The following is a 2,126-nucleotide window of genomic DNA, read 5'->3' on the forward strand; positions in this document are numbered from 1 at the left end:
TGAAACAGCCCAGGCCAGGGCCACACTGGGGCAGGGACACCCCGGGATGAGTTTCTGGGGCTCTATTTTCGTTTTGTCGGTTTTTTGTTTTTCTCCTCCACGCTGGGGCTGCGGAGGGGTGGGGGATTTACAGTCCCGCCCCCTCGCACTGCACTGTCTTTCTGCCCCAGGGGCAGAGGGGTCTTCCCAACCCTACCCTTATTTTCGGTGATTTTTGTGTGAGAATATTAATATTAAAAATAAAATCAGAAAAAAAAAAAAATCCTGTTTCGGTAACGTGCTAGTGGTAGCAAGGAGAACCCTGGGAGGAGGGCAGCGAGACCGTGATTGATGGGGAAGGACTGCGCAGACCCCGGCTAGGGGAGCCCCTCCCCGGAGGCGCCTGTGGAATGTCCAGAGCTCCGGTCTCTCCTTGGTATGGGGGGGTGCCTAATCCTGGAGTTGCATTCCAGGATAAGGGGGGGTGGGGTGGGGAGAGGCTGGGCCGGGGGAGGGGCAGGAAAGAGGACTATAAGGGCCTCGGCCCAGGCGGGAGGGAGCCAGGCGGGCCATGGCGGATGTCCCCGGGGCGCAGCGACCGGTTCCCGGCGGCGGCCCAGAGCCCCGGGACCCCCTGGATTGCTGGGCCTGCGCTGTGCTGGTCACGGCCCAGAATCTCCTGGTGGCCGCCTTCAACCTTCTCCTGCTGGCGCTGGTGCTGGGGACCATCCTGCTGCCCGCTGTCACCATGCTAGGCTTTGGCTTCCTATGCCACTCCCAGGTGAGCATGCGCCCGCGTTGTCGGGGAAGGGTGGCGGCGGGGTCTGTGGGCCGCAGCCTCGCCGGGCCGGGCTGTTTGGCTTGGGCCTCACGCTGCTTCTCCTCCCACAGTTCCTTCGCTCCCAGGCACCCCCTTGCACCGCGCACCTGCGGGACCCGGGCTTCACAGCCCTGCTGGTTACCGGATTCCTGCTCCTCGTGCCGCTGCTCGTGCTTGCCCTGGCCAGTTACCGCCGCCTCTGCCTGCGCCTCCGCCTGGCCGATTGCCTCGTGCCTTACAGCCGAGCCCTCTACCGGCGCCGGCGCAACCCGCAGCCGCGGCCAGCCCGGTCCTCGCCAGGGCCCCAGGTTGCTCCAACCTCAGGAAAGGTCTGGGTCTGAGGACCCTCGAGTCAAGAACTACCCTGACGACTGCCCTCCCTCCCGGTCGGCCCAAGGACTTGAAGCTTACCCTGCCCTCACTCGTGCCTAAACCCGGTCCAGCATCCCCTTAGGGAACTGAACATCTGTTGGCTCAATTCTGGTGAAAATTTGCCACACCCTGAAATCCCACTTTCGTCGCACTACCCCTATCTGAAACCTGAACATCTGGGCTGGACCCTGCCTCCCCCCAGCCCCCTGTGAATAGACCTCGCTGGTGCTCTCCTTTTCCGGTGCTGCTCCTAGTATTTACAGACTGGGGGGCGGGGGTGGGGGCGGGGGGATGGCGAGGTTGGAGGGGAAGGAGTCATCACACATCAATAAAGAATTAATGAACTGAACGCAGTCCTGGGATCCTGTGAACAGAGGGACGGCACAAACACTATCATTCCTGAAACGGCCCAGGAGCAGGAAACAGCAAAGGGGTGGGGGGTGGGGGTAGCTCTAGTTCGTAGGCCGGAGCATCCTTAAGTCTCCTGGCCTTCCCTTATCGCATTAGCCCGCTCTTCCTGGCCAGACCCCAGAGCTCTGTCCCTGACCCCAAAGGCACTTTCTCACCAATAGAGTGAAGGGAGCCCGGCCTCTGTCGCCTGCCCTGCTCCCCTTGGGGACCCAAGTCTGTTCTCTGACCCCAGCTTAAGAGGAACTCGGTGTTGCCAGGCCGGAGAGGGAAACAATGGGCCTTCCGGAGCAGGATGACACCCCCCTCCTGCCACAATTCTGGAACAGCTGCGTGGGAGGGAAGATGGAGGGGCCCATCCTAGGGCCTGTGAATCTGAGGTTCAGCCTGTCCCCCCATCCTGACCTCGAATGTGAGAGAACCTTTGGCAGTCCTGGACATCCAGGTTGTGGAAGGAGGGCTGAGTGCTCCCGATCTCAGATAAGCTTGCTCTAGGGATGAGATGTGCAATCCCTGCCCCAGCATCCCAGCTACACACAGACACAGG

General features: G+C 61.5%; 1 protein-coding gene across 1 annotated transcript; it reads left to right on the forward strand.

Annotated features, from left to right (window-relative positions):
- Nucleotides 1–447: 447 nt before the first annotated feature.
- Nucleotides 448–1,472, forward strand: TMEM88 (transmembrane protein 88). The gene is made up of 2 exons (XM_061143386.1): nt 448–760; nt 871–1,472. The coding sequence occupies exons 1-2, from the start codon at nt 551–553 to the stop codon at nt 1,138–1,140; spliced, it is 480 nt and encodes a 159-aa protein (XP_060999369.1). The 5' UTR covers nt 448–550; the 3' UTR covers nt 1,141–1,472.
- Nucleotides 1,473–2,126: the final 654 nt, after the last annotated feature.

This window comes from Dama dama, chromosome 5 (assembly GCF_033118175.1).
Source record: "Dama dama isolate Ldn47 chromosome 5, ASM3311817v1, whole genome shotgun sequence".
Classification (NCBI taxonomy): Eukaryota; Metazoa; Chordata; class Mammalia; order Artiodactyla; family Cervidae; genus Dama; species Dama dama.